The 20,022-nt window shown below is 49.7% G+C and overlaps 1 protein-coding gene across 1 annotated transcript; it reads right to left on the bottom strand.

The window, feature by feature from the left end:
• Window positions 1-5,584: 5,584 nt before the first annotated feature.
• On the bottom strand, window positions 5,585-12,311 carry Ppif (peptidylprolyl isomerase F). The gene is made up of 6 exons (XM_052189902.1): window positions 12,037-12,311; window positions 10,918-10,948; window positions 10,360-10,448; window positions 8,399-8,495; window positions 7,714-7,789; window positions 5,585-6,546 (listed from the first exon to the last, which is right to left on the bottom strand). The coding sequence occupies exons 1-6, from the start codon at window positions 12,226-12,228 to the stop codon at window positions 6,411-6,413; spliced, it is 621 nt and encodes a 206-aa protein (XP_052045862.1). The 5' UTR covers window positions 12,229-12,311; the 3' UTR covers window positions 5,585-6,410.
• Between the last annotated feature and the right edge of the window lie 7,711 nt (window positions 12,312-20,022).

Here is a 20,022-nt window from a genome sequence, read left to right as displayed (position 1 = left end):
AAATGCAGACGCCCTTTAGTTCTCAGCACAAGTTACAGACTGAGGACTCTGAATCTTCAGTGGTGGGAAAAGACTCCTGCACACACTGGGCTGACTTCACTAAACATGAAACAAACCCTTTATTGTGTAGGTGGCTGAGCCCTCACTGTCTGTTGAATTTACAGTCTTGTCAAGATTGTCCTGTGAAAGAACATAAAGAATGGGATCGTAACATTTAGAATGGGAACATGTGCACGGATCTGAACAAAACCAACTCTCAATTCCCGGTCCCTCCTTCACCCACCTGTGTCTGAGGAGAACCAATTGCTTTGTGTAAAAATACCATAACTAGGGCTGGAGAGATGGCTTAGCAGTTAGGGCCCCTTGCTATTACCAAGGGAGGAGCCAGATTCATTTCCTAGCACCCATACTGGGCAACTCACACCTGTTTATAACTTTAGTTCCTGGGGATCTGGCATCTGCAGGCACTTTCATACATGTAGTGTATGAACATACACTCAGTCCCACCAGCACATCAATTTTTTTTAAAGAAATACCATGATAAGCTTATGTGGGTCAGACACTTTGAAAAAGGACACTGAGAGACACCCCCCACACACACACACACAGAGCCCATAAGTAGGTCAAATGTTAGTATCTTCCAGAAGGACAGAAGGATCCCAGAGGAAGCATCTTGCATACTAAAAGAATTAGAAGAGGCTGCTAAGACATATTTCTAGTAGGAAACAGTTCACATTCCATACAATTCACACATCAAATGGTTGTTAATGTGGTCATGGTCATATGTAACCATGCCCGGAGCCAAATGCTTCCCACATTGTGTATGGAAAACTCTGCACAGGGACTGGAGTGATGCCTCAACAGGTAAGTGTTTGTTGCACTAGCAGAGGACCTGAATTCAGTTCCCAACACCCACATCTGGTGACTCAAAACTGAAAGCAACTCTAACTCCTGGGGATCTGACACCCCTCTTTTGGCCTCCGAAGATACTCATACACCCATATGCTGTTGTAAGAATTTTTACCCAGGGAATAACTAAATAATGCCTTTCTTCTCTTCTCCTTCTGTGATCCCCATGACAAACCAGAGTTTGAGTCCATTGAAAACCTCCCTGGTGGAACCAACCCATTTATACAGGAGAGAAATTATGGGCAGAAGTCTGGGAGACCCAAAGCAGCCACACTGGAAGGTCTGTTTCAACATGGATGGTTTTCCTGTGACTTCACAGATGGAGGTCTCTTCTAGTCCCCTGCAGTCTATACCCCAGTCCTTTCCTGAGACCCGAAGCCATGTACAATTAGGGCAGAGTTGCACACAGTCAGTCAGGGGAAGCCACTGGATAGTCAGGAAAAGGGTCCCATGTCTCCCTCTGTCCCCTCCACCTATAATGGAATGTCAACACTCAACAAGCCCAGTTATAATCTTTCCTAAGTGAATACAGCTGAACTCTTGAAGATGGGCGCTTAGGTTGTCCTTAACTTAATCAGAATCAGTAACCATGCCTAAACATCCACACAACTTTTTCATTTCTCTTGGGTAAATGGTGACTGTCTAACCATCTGAGGAACTGTGTCCACATCCTTACAGACACTTGGTACTATCTGACTTTTTATCCCAGTGGGTGTGAAGTATCCCACTGTAGTTTTGATCTGCATTTCCCTGATGACTAATGATTTGTAGTGTCTTCTCATGCGCTTACTGGCCATTTGTACCTCTTTAAAAAACATTTATCTATTGTGTGTGTGTGTTATAAGCACACAAATGTCATACATGTCTGGAGTCAGTCCTTCCATCACATAGGTCCTAAGCACCAAAGTTATCAGGATTGGTGGCAAGGCTCTACCTACAAAGCCCCCTCACCAGCCCTCTCCTCACCATTTTTATCTCAAAATGACACCATATTCCAAAACATACATCTGTGGCTCTTATAATCCTTCTGTCTCATCTTGCACGTGTTCCCTGAGCCTAGGGGAGAAAGTGACTACAGATGCACCATTTAAGGCCGAGCATCCCAATGTCTCTCTTCTCTGGTCAGTTGTGTGTCTGAGTTAACTGACATCCTTTATGACTGCATAAAGAGGTTTTGCTGATGAGGGCTGAGGCTTGCCCTTGCCTATGGGTATAAGGATAAGTATTCAGAAGGTAACTTGATATTATGTTTCTATGTTTTATAAATATTTCCTCTGTCCAGTCCAAATCATGTAACTTTGGGGGTCTTACTCTAATAGTGTATATATGAAGTATATGAAGTTACAATGTTATATTAATTGATCTTTCTGTGTTAAACCAGCCTAGCATCCCTGAATTAAAACACAGTTAGTTTTGCATTCAGTAAGCTCCAGCTGGACTAAGTTATAGTTCAGTGATAGAATGCTTGTATAAGGCCTTAAGTTTGGTTCCCAGTGCAAGATACACAGACACACAAACACATGTGCACACTAAATGACTCAAAAGCAAACTGCCTTTTATTGTGTCCTTCAGCATCTACTCACAATGCAGCTATTTGAGAAGCAGAAGCCAATCCATCTCTTCAGTACAGAAGTTTAAAACCAGCTCAGGCAGAATAGTGAGATCCAGTCTCTAGAAGGCAGCTCAGTTCTATACACTTTCCCAGGATCCTGTGAGTCCAGGCTTTAGGCTTTACTACACCTATGACATATCTGCAGAAACTGCTTTGCATGAAGCAAAATCCTGTAGAACTAGATGTGTTAAAACAGCGGTTCTAACCTAACAGCCTTCCTAATTCTGTGACCCTTTAATAAAGCTCATGTTGTGGTAACCCCCCAAACAATAAAATTATTCATAACTGTAATTTTGCTACTGTAGTGAATCCTGATGAAAATATCTGATATGCAGGATAGTTGCTACGTGACCCCAGGCGAAAGGGCAGTTGGGTTCCACAGGTTGATAAATGCTGTTGAGTCTTTGCTCACACTATGCTAGAAGTGCCAGGTCCAAAAAATGTGTCTCCTATCTCATTTCTACACAAAGGCCTAGAACAGGCAAAGGTCATCCTGTTCTGAAACGCTGGTGAGGTTTCATGTCTTCATTGATACTCATTAATCGTGAATGTGGTTTTCAAATTTTTATTGATGGTACAATTAAAATGTGTGGATTTTACTATATGCAAATTTTTATCTCAGTGAAATCATTCTGAAAAGCTACTGAACATCTCAGAAATTTGATGTTTTGATTTTTCTAAGAAGCACATATATGCTCACAATTTGATATACTCATTAGGTGCCAAGGGCTACTGATCTAAGTATGCATCAAGTTCTGAGGGCTACTGGTGCACACATCAGGTCCTGAGGGCTACTGGTGCACACATCAGGTCCTGAGGGCTACTGGTGCACACATCAGGTCCTGAGGGCTACTGGTGTACACATCAGGTCCTGAGGGCTACTGGTGCACACATCAGGTCCTGAGGGCTACTGGTGCACACATCAGGTCCTGAGGGCTAGGGGTGCACACATCAGGTCCTGGGGGCTTACTGGCAAGCAACAAGCCAGGATTTCCTGTTACTTTAAAAAGAGCTTCACAATCAAAAAACGAAAACCTGGCTTAGAACTCTGAAAATTGCGGAGAGCTGCAGAGGATGACCCCGCCTTCGCCTTTAGGGAGTGGTTTTTTAGAAAATTCTTGCATGCTTGCTGTTCCCCTAGATTCCACTGGATGGAGACAGAACACACACATCCCCAGGAAACACAAGCCCTCCCACCTTCTAACTCTGAGACCCCTCAGAAATTGACAGTAGGCAGGCCACAGTTCAAGGAGGGATGACTTGTCATGAATGCCTGGAGTGCCCCAGGTCAGCAACTCCAGAGACAACAACAACAACAACAACAACAACAACAACAACAACACATCTTTGACCTGTGCTAGAAAAAAAATAAATACACAAATTTTAAAGTGAGTAAATATATAAACTTACAAATAAATAATGTTCTTAAAATACTTTTAAAGTACGTTGCTTAAAGGAGCTGAGGGCTGGGAACAAGCTTATAATCATAGCTATTCAAGGGACTGAGGTAAAGAGTCAGAAGTTCGAAGTTGGCCTGGGCCACAGAGTAACTTCAAGGCCATTATAGACAATGTAGACCTAGCCTACAACTAAACAAAAAGGTGAGGGTTGGGGTCACAGTCAGTGGTCAGTACCTGTGTGACCTGAAGGTTTAGGGAGTGACCCTAAGAAACTCATGTGTACTTTCTGTCCTACCAAGAGCTCGAGGCCTGCCCTTGCCAACCGCCTGACAGGCCCTCTACATTAACTGCAGTCCAGCCTGTAGCCTCATTTACTCGCCTGCAAGCTGTTGTGCTGCAGGAGCCATTGCCAGTTTTAGTCAGCTGAGATCTGCTTCTCAAACCACTCCGCAGCCTTGCTGGAGAAAGAACTGCAGAGTCACGTAGACGTGGGCAGAGCGCCTGTGCAGGGTCCACACCATCACAGCCAGCTTGTTCTGGTCTGCGGATGCCTGATGTTCCCCAAATTGCTTTAACTACTACTCCAACCAAACTCTCAACCCCAAGTAGCTGAGCTCTGACTTCATGGAAATGCCAAGACTCTGAAGTCTAACCACTATGACGTCAGAATGACCAGGCCCACCCCCACCCTAACGTAACCCCACACCACCTGACTCAGGAATTCTATTCGGAATGAATGCATTATTCACCCCAGCCAGAGCCCAAATCTCTTCTCCAGGAGCCACTGACTTGCTATGTCTCTACCCACCTAAGGAACCTCTCAGTCATGTGCTTGCCTCAATCCTGCCTTCCCTGAGAATTCAGCAATGAAGAATTCCGTGTTTCAGTGGCCCGGCGTGGAGAGGGAAACCCGCCTTTGGTGATCTCGGCTCCTTGCTTAGGCAAGTCCTTTTCCTAAGGATATCTGACACATGGGAAATGTCACCCTCTTGTCAGTCATTACCCATTATGATGACACATCAGGCCCAAGACCATGCACCTCACATGGACCACACCCAATTCCAGGTATAGGTGTCACACACACATTATGTAGCTGAGAAAAACTGAAGTGCCATCAGTAAGCAAAGCTGGAACTTTGCCTAGAGGCAGTGCTCATGGAGGTGGTGCTCATGGAGGGGGTGCTCATGGAGGGGGTGCTCATGGAGGCGGTGCTCACGGAGGGGGTGCTCATGGAGGGGGCTGTGGGGACTATGGTCCTGTCTGGATCATCCCTTCAGAATGGATGGTAACAAAAACGTTCTCAATGGTCGCTGAGCTAGTCCCTGGGATTATTACACAGAATGTTCTACCCGAGATTTCCTTAGCATAAGGCTGAGGACGTGTGGCTTGTGAGCACAAAGGCCCTAGCATCATAAAACAACAAAACAAACAGAAAAACAGTTCAAAGCATAGAACGTGATACATAGTAACTCAAAGATTGGCCCCAGCTGGATACAATGTTACATGCCTATAATCTCAACAAAGATCAAGAGTTTGAGGCTAGCCAAGGCTATACAGCAAATTCTAGACTAATCTGGACCACACAGCAAGACCTTGTCTCAAAACAAACATAAAAACAAACAAGCCCCAAACATGACAATTTCATTCTAAAACCAGAGACAGCCATTTTTTAGAAAATAGGATTTATTTATCACATTTGATATGAACACGAAGGACTGTTCCAGAAATCTTTTACATATATATTATTGATAGATTGGATTTATTCAACATACAGAGAAAGCAAAGCCTGCCAGCAAACACTTCCCTCTTGAGGACAGCATGGATTCTGGCAGTTTCTGTAAGTTTTCAACACAGGAATTCACATTGAGCAGACAGACCCGGCTCACAGGTCTGTTCCCAGGTCCAGCGGCTTCTGTTTCACAGGCTTCCTTCAAAAATCACAGCAGCCAATCAGCAGAATTCACAGTGACCAGGAGGAAAGGCATTGATGTAGGGATTTTCACAAGAGCCCTGAGCGATGTTTCAGAAGACAGGCTGGGAGGTGGTGGTGGTGGTGGTGGGGGGGGGGTGTCTGTGGCTTGTGCCAACTCAGGTCACACATAGGACAGTGCAGTCAGTGTCACAGCTTTATTTCTATGAGATCTTGTTAAATTATTGCAAGGAAGAAGACAACATTAAATAGCAACTGCTGTCCCCACTGGTCAAGGATAAAGTCAGGAGCCTTCCCTAACTAACTGGTCAGCACTGCCAATGTCCAAGGCACACAGAAATGGCCATCACAGGGACATCTGCTGAGTGATCATGGCCTGATGGCCATACTGATGCCCCTGAGGAAGGATGGACAGTCCAGAGCGGCTGGTCCTGTGGAGGACCATGTGTCTGAGCGGCCTTCCTCAGACTCAGTAGAAGTGGGTACAAACTGTTCTCTGGAGTACCTGGGCGAATCAAGACACGGATGCCCGCTGCTGTCCTAGCATCTTGGCTGTGAGTTAGCTCAACTGGCCACAGTCTGTGATGACAATCTTCTTAGATGTCTTCCCACTTTTGGAACCGAAAGATTCTATTTTCTTCACGACATCCATGCCCTCTTTGACATGGCCGAAGACGACATGCTTACCATCCAGCCTGTGGGGAGGGTGGAGGCAAGTGAGGAAGCACCCAGCACCCTGGCCACGCGGCACAGAGTTACTTCCCAAAGGTACTAATTCTCAAAGGGACACCCCTGGCCTGCAAGCTTAATCGCCTTTTGTGAGCTCTCCAACGGCACTCCAGTGGACCCCAGGCTCCCGGGACAAGTTCTGTCACCCTGGGCTTTGTCCTGGCAGCTTGATCTGATTCTGGTGACCTTACCTATGAGAAGTGGGTTGCTCTCATTCTGCCCAGGAAAACGATGGGCACTGGAGCACTAAAAAAAGCGAGACCTTTGTACAACAGACACAGCAAACTGAGCAGCTAACAAGTATGCGAAGCCTGGAGGCGTTGAGCCGCTCATGATCTGTGAGTTCCAAGAATGGGACAGGGCCTTCGCTCAGCTCCAGCAAAGCCAAGAATGATGACGGCCTGGGGTGGAACTGCAAGGCCTGTTAAGGCTTCCATGGAAGGAGCAAAGAAGATGGGCCAGCAACAATATGCCCGGCCCTGGCGGCCCTGTGTGGCTCTCATCCTATCACTTAGATTGCCTTAAAGTTGTGGACACAGGTTTTCTAAACTTCTCGGTCAGCTGTTGCCTCTGACCTCCAGGGACCTGAGGTCTGGAACACTCAAGACTCTGGGCAGAGAAAGGTGCTGCTTAGTGGAAGTTTTACCAGGGAAAAGGCATTCTTAGACAGCACAGGCCTGTGGGAAAGCAGGCTGCGGGGTCTGGGAGCCATGTGCGGCCATGCTAACGGTGTATGAGAAAAATATTCCTCAAAACCCATGATTCCATAAGCACAGTCTATAGTGGAGGTAAGCCAAGGAATATCAGGTGGGACGGGTAAAGCGGCTTCCACTCGGACCGCCATGAGGTCGCTTACTGAAGCATTTCCCAAGTGGGTAGAGGAACCTTCAGTGTGTGTGCAGGCGAGACACAAATCAATATCTAGCCAACAGCACCACTGGGACGCATAGGTGGGACACAATCACAGAAAATCATAAACTGTGCTCCGATCCCTTCTGGTCTCTCAGACAGACACACAGTGAGAAGCCAGCCGCTGGCCCAGAGCAGACAGCCCAGCTGCAGACCACCCCCCCCCCCCCGACTGCGCCCTCCTCTAGCTTCCTCTCAGAGGCCCTGCAGAGTGGTGTACTCACCAGTCTGTCTTTATCGTGCAGATGAAGAACTGAGAGCCATTGGTGTTGGGGCCTGCGTTTGCCATGGACAGGACACCTGTGAGACAAGCAGCAGTGAGCCGTGTCACCCAGGAGGCACCCCACCTGAGAGGCTGCTTGGGAGAGCAGGTGGCACACATTCCATCAAGGACGTGTGAACCTGCAGGTCCCGACACCAGAGTACGGTCCTGACACAGTCCCGGAGCTCGAGTGCCTTAACTGCCAGCTAGCTCTCAATGGGCATGCTGGGTGGAAAGAGTTCAGGGGTCTCAGTGGGGAGCTGACTGGAACCCTGGCTATGGCTTCTAGACTCTTCCATACTCTACCTTGGGCTCTACTTAGAGACTCCCCAACCAAGTTCCCATAGGGAAATCTGTTTGGTTTTTGTTTGTTGAAACAAGTCTCACTATGAAGCCCACGATGACCTGACCTTTGGATCCTCCTGTCTCCGCCTCCCAAGTGCTGAATTACAGTAGAAAGTCTGGTTTTACAGAGTAAGAATGATGAGAAAGTTCTAGAGAAACCCAGTAAGAAATGCTGAGCCGCCTGGATGCTAGCAGAAGGAGAAGGATGGGATGCCGGGCAGTGGACCACAGCTTCTCTGGGCAGCCAGGCGTGGCAGCGCCCAAACAGCTAAGAGCGCTAGAGAGGGCTCAGTCCCACATACCTGGCCCCACGTGCTTCAGGGTGAAGTTCTCGTCAGGAAAGCGGCTTCCGTAGATGGACTTCCCTCCTGTGCCATTGTGGTTGGTGAAGTCGCCAGCCTGCACACACAGTACCTTGTAACTAACTACACACAGGCGGCAGAAGGACAGCGTCCTAAGAAGGCAGCCCCCATACTCCCAAGGCCCCCTCAGGCAAAGGGCCAACAATATCTAGTGACTAAGATAAACTGGGCAAGATAAACCCAAGCTTCTGCATCTGAAGCCATGCCACAGCAAGGCTGGCTTCTCAACAACAGCTTTTTGTCTGAGCTTTTTAAGGGTTTTTCAGTAAACCTCATGAGACGTGCCTGAGCTAGCTGTGGCACGATTCCTAAGAGGGCCACAGCAGGTGACCAGGGGCCCTGTTCTCAGCGCCAGGCAGGAGACCAGGTCCCAGGCTGAATCCCTTTCTTTGCTCCAGCATCACCCTCCATCACCCTCCCAAAGCCTGAAAGTTTGGTAGACGCATGGTCCGTGGGGGGGGGGGGGGGCTGGGCACTTCTCTCAGAGCCTGCTCAGTGCTGGAGGATGCTTTGTGTTCTCAATCGCTGATTTCTGTATCCACATTCTGGCTGCAGTCTGGGCTTTGGTACTGTCAGCATAATGAAGCCCCTCCCGACTCAGTACTCTGTAAAGCACTATACTCCATCACCTCGCGATGGACTGAACTAAAGAGCTGAACAGCCTGGAGCTCGGCCGAAGAAAAGGCGGGACTCGGTGCCCAGAGAGATGGAGAGGGTCTCAGAGGGGACAAGGGGAGTCGCGACTGGGACACGAATGAAGGAGGTGCCAGGGTGAGACCTAGATGGCATGTAACGAGTCACGTGGCTGGGAAGTAGTTTAAAGCCAGCATTTTCTTGTTGGAATAGCTCAGAATCTGCCCAGCTACACTGTCTGACGCTTTTAATAAAGATTTCCATGTCATTAACCAGAGCCAGGGCAGGCTAAGAAAGCCCTAACGTTTATAGACCAGGCAGCCCAGGAAGGCCCTGCATGCAGTTCTTGCCAGGAAGAACATAGAAACACTTCTATGCCCAGTTGGCCATGGCCATTCTGTGGTTTCTCTGAGACAGGACCCTTAAATGGGAAGTATGATCTTCCTTGCCCAGCTAAAGCATCTGCTGATACCAATATGGTGTCCCCAGTCACCTTGCCTGTGCCTCCAGAGACCACCACGCCAAGCCATAAAGAGCTCTCCCAATTTGCAAGTCCCTTCCTGAATCCAGTTGCACACCTCAGTACCCTACCTCATCACCAACTCCAGGTGGAGCTGGGAGCCTCTGCAGCAGGAAGGTCACAGGGCCTGACTGGCAGCCACAGCCCTGTCTGCCTCTCCTTCACCTTGTCACACCCAATGTGTAACCAAGCACTACCGAGTGACAGTAGGCACAGCCCCAACCCACTGTTGCTGGGCTACAGTGGAGCGAACAGGCAGAAAGGACTTCAGAGAGGCCAAGACATCTATGCCTGCCTCTGGCTCCTGGTCTCCACACATCAACCTCCAACCTTGAGTCTGCCCATGAGGTTGCTGTTGCCAACACCTAGCCTGAAACCTGATGCAGCAATACTCACATGTGTGTAAAACTGGAAGAACATGTGACTTAAGATATATTCATTTACCCAAGAAAAGGCCCTTCACTGGAGAAGCACCTCCAAATCCTGGCATGTGTAATGATGACTTAGCTATCTTCTCCACACCCCCCCTCTCTTCTCCCATGCCCAGTGCTTAAGGGCACACGGAATACCAAGATTAGATGTGGTCTAACTCCGACGGCCCTTTAAAGCCTCAAGGTCCATCGTCACAGCAGCCCTGCGCTATGTCCCCTCTGTGCATCAGGGCCCAGCTTTCTTCTCAGTGATCCCAGCACTCCCTGGGCATTTACACTGCCGGCTCCGATCACAGCAGAGGCCGTGTTCCTGTTACCTGGCACATGAAGGCTGGGATCACCCTGTGGAAGGTGGAGCCTTTGTAGCCAAAGCCCTTCTCACCAGTGCACAGGGCTCTGAAGTTCTCTGAAAAAAAGAGTGAGAGAGAGGCAGGTTAAGGGCAGGCCACCCTTCCCTGCCAACCTCCCAGGTGAGCTGTGTGTGGAAAGGCCCTGCCCCTCTTCCTGAGTCTATTCCTGATCACTTTCCCGCCTTGAGCCAGTGGCAAGCGCTGTGACTAGAATCCAAATTCTAAGCTGTGCCAGGCAGGATAACAAGACAAGGAGCCCAAAACTTTACCTAACCCTGCCCTGTGCTGTCAAGAAGAGGAAGGAAGTGATCTCTGAGAGCTTGCATGGGCCTTCCCCTGGTTCTGAGATGTCTGGCTACTTAGACCAGTTAGCATAGCTGACAAGGTCCAGAAGGGGACAAGAGGCTGCCTCGGGGTACCCATCAACTGTGCTTAAGTTGAGACTCCCATAGGATCAAAATCTAAGTCCTAACTCCACGCCCAGCCCACCAGCCTCGCCTGGCTTAGTTTCCATCTTGGCCTTACCTGCTGTCTTGGGCACGACATCTGCCTTTAACTGCAGGGAAGGAAAAGGAACAGAAAAAGATGGTCAGTCCAGAAGCAGGTGCAGGGTAGAGCCCCCTCACCGTTCACGCCCAGAGACCGGGGCGTCACGACAAAGAAGCACAGGGCCATTCCCTTCCGTGGCCACCAACCCTCCTAGAAACAGGCAAAGCAGCTATCATTTCTGCCAGCTGCTTCCTGAACCCAACCAAGGCTTGCCTGAGACAGCCTCCATTTCTTATCAGAAGAAAACTAGTGCCATCCCGGCCCACTTCCGGGACAGAATTGTCAGGGGGAGTCCCCCCCACCCACCAAGAGTATCATTATCAGAAACAGCTGACCTTCCTCAGAGCCGGGGGAAACTGAGGCTCACAGAAGGGAAGGAGGGGACGTTTACACCTCATCAGACCTGCCTCTCAGCTTCTCCTAAGAATCCCTCTTCACCAAATTGGTTTGGGGAGGTGCTCCTCATTTTCCAAAAGAGGAAACTGTGGCATAATAACAAATTCCAGCTCCCCTCCCCCAATCGATCGTCCTTCAACACTAACCGGTCCCTTTGTTCAAAGCAGAACAGCCTAAAGGCTTCTAGGGTGGCCTCCGGATACCTTGGGGACTGTTTCCTACTTTTTTTTTTTAAGGGTCGAACAGGAGTTAGTGCCGACCTCAGAGAGTGGAGAGGGCTTGGGCTCCCAGTCCAGAACCTTCTCACTCACATTCCCCGCGCCTCCTCTTAGGTAACCAGGCCTTGGGGGCGGATCCGGAGTGCGCGCAGGCCACCACGTGAGCACCTGGCAACACCTGGACCTCAGACACCCACCCCAGAACTCTGGGTCCAACCTCGGACGCAGAGGGTCTAGGAAGCCCCACGTCGGTCCTGGCCGGTCAGTGGGCTGTCACTCAGTACGATCTGACCTTGACCTTTACCTGCACACCAGCCCTTCCTCTCTCCTCCACAAACCCCAGGCTTTTGAAGAGCCCTGGAACGGAGCAAGCTGATGCCGCTTCTTTTAAGAGAGGGAAACTGAGGCCCAAGGTCACCTGGTGTGCCAGGCACAGTACGGGGCCCGGGAAGTCCAGGTTTTCCCTATGCCCAAGCCTCACCTCCAGCACCACGCGGCCGAGCGGCTGTCCATCGGCGCCCACGTCCAAGTACACGAGCGGGTTCTGGGAGGAAGAGTTCGCGCCGCGGGCTCCGCCGTCGCTGCAGGTACGGGTCGCGGAGAGGAGCAGCGGCGCGGAGCGCGGGCCGGAGAGCAGACCGAACAAGCGGGGGCTGCAACGCAAGGCTAGCATCGCGGTCGCGGGTCCGGCGAGGGCGCGCGGAAGAACTCTGAACAGACTCAACCAAGGTCGTACGACCCAGGAAGCGATACCTAGGCCGTGCGCCGCGGTCTTTATTGGTCGGCTGGCTTAGAGACCACGCCCCTACACGCCTCCGCCACGCCCCCTCAGAAACTAGTCGCTTGCGCCCCCTGCTGGTTGCAGCTAGCAGCGCAATCAGTTCGTGAGTCGTGCTCCACCTCCTATCCCTAAACACTGAGCAGGAAGTCCTTGGAAAGCATCTTTAGACCAAAAGAGCTGCCGACCATGGGAATCAGAAAGACTGGGAAGGACAATTTGAAGTGGACCAGAAAGGGAGAGATAACAGAAAGAACGCAGAACCGGAGATACAGCACCCACAAGGTGACCTCAGGCCTCCGGATCCAGGGCTGAGTCTGTCTCCTTTTGCTTCTAGAGACCAGTCCCTCCGCCAGAAGGACTGACAATCCCAATTTTCCCAATCAATGGTGCATCTGCCAGGCCTCAGTCCCAGGGTGACCTCTCCTCTCCAGTCCACACTGACAGCCCTTGTTTGTCCCCACCACCTCCCAGCCAGGCCAGGAAGGGGCTGGGCTAGATTTACACCCACTAGAACTCACCTGGAATATACCTCCTTGCCAACTGCACCGCACCTGCAGGTAACTTCTTAAGCAACCATTCTTAAGGGATGCCAGGAAGTTGGCAGTGTATGATACAAAAGGAAGGCGCCTGCAGCAGAGCCACAGCCTGGGATTTAAGCCCTGGTGTACAGGGCACAGCAGCAGCCTGGGAAACAAATGAATGCTAGCAAGTGAGGACATGTGAACCAACCCAGTTAGGAAACAGGCTCAGAAAGAGAAAAAAGCTCTAACTAAGGTTGGAAAACCCTGGCTTCTTACTGCTAGCTCAGGCCAGTCCTTCTGCAACCAAGGAATCGAGAAGTACCCTGCTTTCTATTCATACTTGTTCTGAGGATAAATAAGCAAGAGAGAGAAGCATTTGTTAGCTGCTTCTCTGTAGACAACACATAAACACTGTTCTGTGGATAACACCACCGGGCATAGCCTAGACTGTGCTCAGGGTATGAATTCAGAACACGGGGTGGGGGTGGGGGGGTCTCCAGTGCAAGGTCTCAAAGTCCTGAGAGACAGGAGCAGGAGAGGAGAGCCTTAGGAGCCGGGGAGCCTGGCCTGCCCTCTCCAAGAATCAATTTGTGGGGAGGTGTGGAGAAGTCAGGCCGGACCAAGTAATCTACGAAACCAGGACCTGCTCCCTGCCGCATACACAGCAGCCAGATCCTTCTTGTGAAGGTTCACAGCTCTTCTCTCTGTGCTACTGGCCCTGATGGGTTGTTTACCAGGCCCTAGTCTAGGGTGGGCCTCACCCAACCCTACAGAGGGGCCCCTCCTTTCTTGTCAGTGCGCATCAAAGGGAGCTGCCTGCATGGAGAACTCACTTGCTCTCTGCTCTGCCTGAGCCTTCTGCACATTTTCTACATCTATACAACAGCAGTGCGCACTAAGACAGAAAAGGAGTAGAGAGGAACCACCACACATGCCCCACTAGAAAGCATCCAAAAGCCCTAGGCTTCTTGTAGGCCGGTGACTCCTATAGGCCTTGACTCCTATAGCCTTTACCATACCCAAAATGGGAATTGTGGAAACTAGTAGTCTTTCAAGCCTGCAGAGGTGAGGCTGGAGCGCCAGCTGTGTTAAAGCAAGCAGATCCCACCCTAGGAGAGAACAAGCCTTCATTCACACACTCCTTCCCAGCCTCGGACCTTACCCACAGCTTCGCATGTGGCCCAAGCAGCTCTCTCTCCCAGCCCCCACACTGCGGTAGTAAATCGTCAGAGGGAATGTGCTTGGCTGAGACCAACCTGGCTGACTTCGATGTCAGTGTTACTGCACGCCACACCCTCCTAGCTGTCATCATGGATCTAGACTGGGCCAGGGCAGGGGAGAAGCCTTGGAGGGACAGTGCGGGAGAACAGAAAATGCGGTAACTAAGGACTTGTGAAGCCCGGGGGACAAGGGAGGTGATTTCCATCTCGGGGAATCAGCCTGGACATGACCACCCCTGAATACAACAGGGGCGGGCACTTGGTTATGAAGAGGTTATCCCAAGGGAGAAGCATGAACCAACGACAGCCCTGGCTGGGCTGAGTCAGGACATCTCTGAGGAAAGGCTGTGAACTGAAAATGGCAGGAGAGAACAATGACAGAGGTCTCTAATGCCCAGGCTGAGGCCCCATGCCATGGGTAGCGCTGGGGAGCCACAGACTGTACAACGCTCCCTCCTCTACCTGCCTCCCTTCATGTTACTCCTTCCGGTTCTTTGGTGAACACATTATCACTCCCCTTGTATGATCCAGAGACAAATTCCACCTTCACCACAGGATGGATTCTGATGTCGTTCCTCCCTGGCCTGTCCTCAGTGGTCTCTGGAGAGGCAGTCCTCAAGCTGAGAGCCGTGTGCAGCCAAGCATGAGCCCAGCCCTGAAGACACTGGGCCCAGCTGAGACTACATACTCTCTGCTGGCTCTGCAGCTGCCGATAGACTGGGTCGTCTTCAGAAGTTCTCCCCAAACTGCCCAGGTGGCTTCTTATTGCTGAGAACTGACAGTTGATGCTCTCTGGGATCCTGGGACAACACGCTTGGACCTCATAGAGCCAAGAAGAAGTCAGGAGAGATTGGGATCAAACTTGTGTTCTGGAATTGCAAACTCAGGTGCCCGAGGGAGCCAGGAGTAATCTGGGCTGGCAAAGGCCAGAAGTGGGCAGAGGATAAATGCTGTGTGAGTGGCTGAGGCATGCTCCCACTCGAGAGGCTCCGTGGGTGGGAGCATGGGAGCAGCCAGCTAGGCCCACATAGGAGCAGAACACTCGAAGTTCCCAACAATTTAAAAATGTATGTGTATAGGTGTATCTCTGTATGGGCATGCACACATGACTGCAGGTGCCCATAGTGGCCAGAAGAGGGCCTGAACAATTGTAAACTACCTAGTTTGGGTGCTGGAAACTGAACTTGGGTCCTCTAGAAGAACAGCAGATGCTCTTAATGACTGAGCCATCTCTCCAGAATCCCTCTTAGAAATCAGGGTTTCATATAGCCCAGGCTAACCTCAGGCTTGCTATTTAACCAATGACGATCTTGAATTTCCGACTTTCCTGTCTTCCCTATGAATGCTGGGATTACAAATGTGCACCACCACACCTGGTTTAAATGCTGTGGAAGATTAAAACTCAGGGTTTCACAAGTGCTGGGTGAGTACTATATCAACTGAGCCGCATGCCGTGGTCAAAATCTAATTCTTAAGGATGTTGGAAGGCTGGGGAGATGGCTCAGCGGTTAAGGGCACTGACTGCTCTTCCAGAGGTCCTGAGGGGGTTCATTTCCCAGCAACCACATGGTGGCTCACAACCATCTGACATGCCCTCTTCTGGTGTGTCTGAAGACAGCAACAGTGTATTCATATAAATAAAATAAATAAATCTTTAAAAAAATGTTGGAAACTAGTTCTTCTCTCTCTTTTTCTTTTCTTTTTTTTCTTTTCTTTTCTTTTCTTTTCTTTTCCTTTCTTTTTCTTTGGTTGTTTGTTTGAGACAGGGATCTTGCTATAAAGCCCTGAATGGCCTATAACTCACTAAGTATATGAGGTTGAACTTGTTCGTACATAAATTCTCCTGCCTGTGCTTCCCAAGTACAGGGATTTCAGGTGTTTGCCTCCTTATTCAGCTTGGGAATTAATTTGAATATAAGATTAAATAAGAGCTATGGAAAACATATCCACCATATATCCTCCACATATCTACCACATATCCACATATCTACCACAGTTATGACATATCCACATATCTGCCACATATCCACCACATATCCTCCACATTTCCACCAAATATTCACCACATTTCCACCACATTTCCATCACATATCCATCCTATAAACACCACACATTCACACATTCACCACATATCCACATATCCATCACATATCCACCACATTTCCATTGGGCAGGTGCTGGGCAGTGTGATGTATGAGGGTGTGTGAGGCAGAGGCGAGTACTATAGCTATCACATAAGCTAGGATTATCTAAAGAGACAGTGCAGGAAGCACTAGAGTGACAGCTGGTGCCCTAAATGGGCACAGGGTGTGGCTCCATCCTGAAGGCTGTTTAAATCCACAGAGGTGTTTTGTTTGTTTTGGCTTCTTTGAGCCTTAGTTTCTGCACCTGTGCAGAGGAGTTGGTTGTATCTATTTCAGAGGTTTGCTCCTGTTACATAGAATGGAACTTGAATAGAACAGGGGCTTGGTGAAGATATGAGTGCCAAATGAATGAGTGAGTGAGTGGGTGAGTGAATGAATGAAGTACTTAATAACTTCCTTTCCAGACTGGCAGAAGAATCAGGGAGGTGGGGGTTTTATTGCTGGCAGTGGTTTCTTTGTTTTTGAGAAAGTCTCATCACCCTACATAACCTACTCCAGCCTCAAATGTGTGCCCGCCCCCCCCCCCCTGTCCCTTGAGCACTGGAATCATAGAGCATTCTACCATGTCTGGATAGAAGGGTGGATTTGAAAGCAGACATAATTAGGGTTCTTCATGATTTTACAATAGGTTTTTGCTCCTTTCACCTATGGCTCCCTTAGGAAAATCCCAATTCCAGCCTCGCCCAACCCTGCGCATGGAAGGGTGGAGCTCGGCCTTATTCACCCACACGCAGTCAGGAAGCCCAGCTGGCCTGGGCTGCTTGCTTATCCTGCTTAGTGCAGGAGATCTAAGTTGTGGCTGGAGGAGGCTACCCAGGAGCCAGCCTTGGCTCAGCCACACGGAGCTCTATGCATTGTATAGAAGAAAGTTGTACTAAAAAAAAGTTATTCTTCCCACCCCTACCCCCATGGAGGCAGGCAGGCTGTAGACTGCTCCAGATAATCTCTGGGAGATGTACACTTGTTTCTATGACTATGGGCCTTGTCTAATTACCTGATTGTAATGAGCAGAACTCAGCCAATGGAAAAGGCGTACCCCAAGATCACCTGTGGATCTGTAATTTCTTCTCTGAACTTGTGGGATTTTTTTCCCTAACCTGTCTATTTCATTGTCTCCTCTCTTAGAGCATCCTTCTCTTCTGTTTTTCTCTTACACTTATGCACATGCACACATATGTGCACAAATACACACACACACACACACACACACACCTGACCATCTGATATCATTGGGGAGTGCAGGGGGGGGGGCACAAGCCCAGCATCTTCTGCAACCTTCCAACCACTATTTGTATTTGAAAGTTGAGTCTCACCTCCAGAAGAGCCTCGAGTGTCTATCACCAGCCCAGTCTGGTCTGCAACCTCTGGTGAGCAGAAGCCTCCAGCTGACCCATGGCTGGACTGATGGGCTGCAGAAAGTGGAATAATACGTATTTGTCATTTGAAGCCACCAAGTTTTTTTGGGTCACTTGCTCTGCAGCAGTAAGTAGCTAACTCCCAACTCGTTTCACCCCAGGCACAGCCCTTAGAGAGTCCCATTGCTCCACACCTAACCGTTACTCACCTGCTGTCTCAGCGGGTTTGTGCCACCAGCTGCTCTTGATAGAGACCACATGGGCACAAAACGGGCCCAACAAGACAAGACTTGCTTATCTCTGGGAAAGCATGAAGCCAGTTTGTCTTGTTTTTTTTTTTTTTTTTTTTTTTTTTTTTTTCCCTGGGAAATGAGTAGGGAGTCAGGGGAGGGGAGAGAGACGGGGAGTTCTGGAGGAGCTTTAAGGAGATCAAACTGAGATGTTTGGGGTAGCACCTAACCTACTGACGCCATGCTGGGCCTTGTGCCAAGATGTCACCTCTAGTCTCAGAACAGCCCTGGAGAGTACTGTCCCTGTCTGACAAGTGCAAGAAAGGAGGCCCAGAGAGGGTTAGCTATTCATCCAAGGTCTCACTGAGATGAAGTAAAAAATACAGGTCTTCTCACCTTGTCTTGATTGTGTGGCTTGCTGGAGGAGCTAATGGGTCCATGTGAACACCTTGGAGGTAGAGTGTGTCAGATGCCATCCTCCATATAGCCTTTCTTCAGCTAGCCTGCCGTTGCTTAATTACATAGCTACCAGGGGTGGGGGCAGGAGGTGAAGAGGACAGGGTCTCTCTAAGTAGCTCTGGCTGTCTTGGAACTTACTGTGTAGACCAGGATGACCTTAAACACACATAGATGCACTCGTCTCTGCCTCCTGAGTGCTGGGATTAAAGCTGTGTACCACACCTGGTCCAACCAGTCTTAATAACTCTGTCAGGAAGGGTTCCAGGAGGTTGGGTTAGACTTGAACTCAAGACAGTTCAGTGCACAGCCTGCACTTTCCTCCCATGGCCTTCCTGTCCTAGAGGACTGTACTACCAGTCCTCAGGCTTCCAACCCCTAGGCGACCCATACGCCTGTCACCCTGAATACACTCATATGTACAGTTCACACCCAGAATCAACAGAAAGAGCCAGCCCAGATTTATTCTTTGCAGGCAACGACCCCACCTTTATTTACTTTTTATGCTTTATAGTAACGTTTTCAGTGCTCCAATATCCCACGGCAAGGATCCCACTGCCAGGTTCCCGAGGTGTTGAGGCTTCGGCCTTTGAAAGTGCTGCTTGGTCAGAACATGCCTGAACTCTGCCCACCACAGAAATCCACAGCCTGGAATTCTGCAGCCTCCCTCCCTCCTTCCCTCCCTTCTGATAGTCTGCAGCTTCCTTCAGACTATTGACTTGCTCCTCTCAGGCCTCCTTCCTACACTAGAGGCCTTTCCTTATTTGATTAGAATACTCCCCCACCCCCAATTTCTCCACAAGGTTTCCATGCTAATCCATTTTGTCTACCTTCTAATCATTATTATCCACGATTGGTCACCAGTGTCTGTCTATTCTTCCAATTAGAATAAGGCCGGCAGGCTGAGGTCTGGGTAAAAATAGTAACAGGTGGCCTCTGTACAGATTAACAAAGTGCACACCACAAGCATTTGTGCTATTTCTCAACTCCTGCCTGGCCCCGAAGAACGCATACTAGTGTGATACCACTCTTTCTAAATGTGGCCTCTAAAAGGTAGGGGAGCGACAGGAACCAGCTAAGGTTAAGTGGCTTTTCCTAACAGTCTCAGTCTGGGTCAGTTCTATCTAGGACCTGCTAACACTGCTGTTTTTGAATTTTAGTTGAATCTCAATCTCTGTGACAGAAATCTCTGATATTTAATCACTGCAGCCTGTTTTCCTAAGATACTGTATATCACAGGTCCTGGGCTCACCCAGGGGTACCACAGGAGACCACAGAGAGGCCTCAGCTCCTGGCCACTGTCCAATAATTCAGCAGAAGGCGCCAGGGGAATGAAACAGGAGCCTGTGACTCAGGGTGGAGAGAGCAGGTTGTACTTATTTGTTTGCTGAAGGGGGTGGGGCACGCTGCCATCTCCCGAGAGATAAGCGATACTTGGTGACAGAATCACTGTGGTCTACCCTCGGCCTGACCAGAGCCAAGTTTGCATAAATCGAGCTGAGAGAGCTTTCCACCAATTGGCAACACTTTGAAATACTAAGCTCCCTGTGGCTGGAGGTGTGCAAGAAATACTACAGAGAGGATGCTTGTCCAGGGTGTGTATGTGTGGTGGTCCATGGGGACCCGGGAGGTTCTTTCCAGTTCTGAAACTCTGTGACTGAGGCCCCTTCCATGGAGGCTGCCTGGAGGGGCATGGAGTTCAGACTACAGCACGAAGTGCAAGCTCAAAGCCGTCCACTGGCAGAGGGGCTGACCAGTGC

The sequence above is a fragment of the Apodemus sylvaticus genome, chromosome 8, assembly GCF_947179515.1.
Source record: "Apodemus sylvaticus chromosome 8, mApoSyl1.1, whole genome shotgun sequence".
NCBI classification, from domain to species: domain Eukaryota; kingdom Metazoa; phylum Chordata; class Mammalia; order Rodentia; family Muridae; genus Apodemus; species Apodemus sylvaticus.
The sequence above is the reverse complement of the archived record's forward strand: the minus strand, read 5'-3'. Positions and strand labels throughout refer to the sequence as shown.